The 1,093-nt window shown below is 60.1% G+C and overlaps 1 protein-coding gene across 1 annotated transcript in view; it reads left to right on the top strand.

Moving 5' to 3' along the window:
* Positions 1 to 245: 245 nt before the first annotated feature.
* Positions 246 to 1,093, top strand: part of YKT6 (YKT6 v-SNARE homolog (S. cerevisiae)) — an 18,186-nt gene continuing 17,338 nt past the window's right edge. Inside the window, exon 1 of the mRNA XM_005882879.2 lies at positions 246 to 271. Coding sequence (XP_005882941.1) covers positions 261 to 271 — 11 coding nt within the window. The 5' untranslated portion in view covers positions 246 to 260. The remainder of the gene's footprint in view (positions 272 to 1,093) is intronic.

Here is a 1,093-nt window from a genome sequence, read left to right as displayed (position 1 = left end):
CAGCGGCGGTGGTGCCCGCGGACTCTCCCTCCGGGATGAAGTCACTGAGGCCCCACGAAGGCGGCCAGCGGGACTCGGCCCGGCACAAAATTCTCCGCCGCGCAGCGGGAGCGGTGCCCGCGGACTCTCCCTCCGGGATGAAGTCACTGAGGCCCCACGAAGGCGGCCAGCGGGACTCGGCCCGGCACAAAAGGGTTCTCCGCCGGGGACCCGGCAGGACGCAGGCGGGGTGTGGGCTTTGAGGGCGTCCGGGGCGCTTTATGGCAACAAGGTGGGTGTTGGAAGGAGGACGGACTTCCAGCCCTTCCGTGGGAGGGGGACCCAGGGCGGCAGGAGAGGGACCCAGAGCCTGTGTGGTCGGTGCCAGGCCCGGTGCCGTCTGCCCGCTGGAGTCTGTGTGTTCCCGCTGAGAGCGGCTGGCAGGATCTGAAACCATTTCTGTTACTTGTTGACTTGTGTTTTCTCTCGGGTCAGCCTTGTGGTCTCGGCTCTGTGCCCCTGGCCTCCGTCCTCTGCTCCCTGTGCCCGTGCCAGCCCGGCTCACTCGATGCTTTTCCTTCTTCCCTGCGGGCGAACGCTGAAGGTGCCCGGGTTCCCCGTAGGACCGACCCCGCAGGAGCTTGGGCTGCCCGTACCCATTCCAGGGGCTGACCCACAGCAGGACGGTCTGCAGGGGTGTTTCCCGTGACAGCCGCACTCCAGCTGGGCTCTTGGCCTTTCTCCTGAGGCCCCTCACTGCGTCCTTCCCATCTCACAGTGACCAGACCCCAAGCCTGAAACCTTCTAATAGTTTCCCAGCTTTTAAAAAAATTCTCACCCGAGGATACTTTTCCATTGATTTCTAGAGACAGTGGAAGAGGGGTTAGGCCAGGGGTGGGCAAACTTTTTGACTCGAGGGCCACAATGGGTTCTTAAACTGGACCGGAGGGCCGGAACAAAAGCATGGATGGAGTGTTTGTGTGAACTAATATAAATTCAAAGTAAACATCATTACATAAAAGGGTACGGGTTTTTTTTTTTTTTTTTTAGTTTTATCCATTTCAAACGGGCCGTATCCAGCCCGCGGGCCGTAGTTTGCCCACGGCTGGACTAG

This window comes from Myotis brandtii, unplaced genomic scaffold (assembly GCF_000412655.1).
Source record: "Myotis brandtii unplaced genomic scaffold, ASM41265v1 scaffold743, whole genome shotgun sequence".
Taxonomy (NCBI): Eukaryota; Metazoa; Chordata; class Mammalia; order Chiroptera; family Vespertilionidae; genus Myotis; species Myotis brandtii.
The sequence above is the reverse complement of the archived record's forward strand: the minus strand, read 5'-3'. Positions and strand labels throughout refer to the sequence as shown.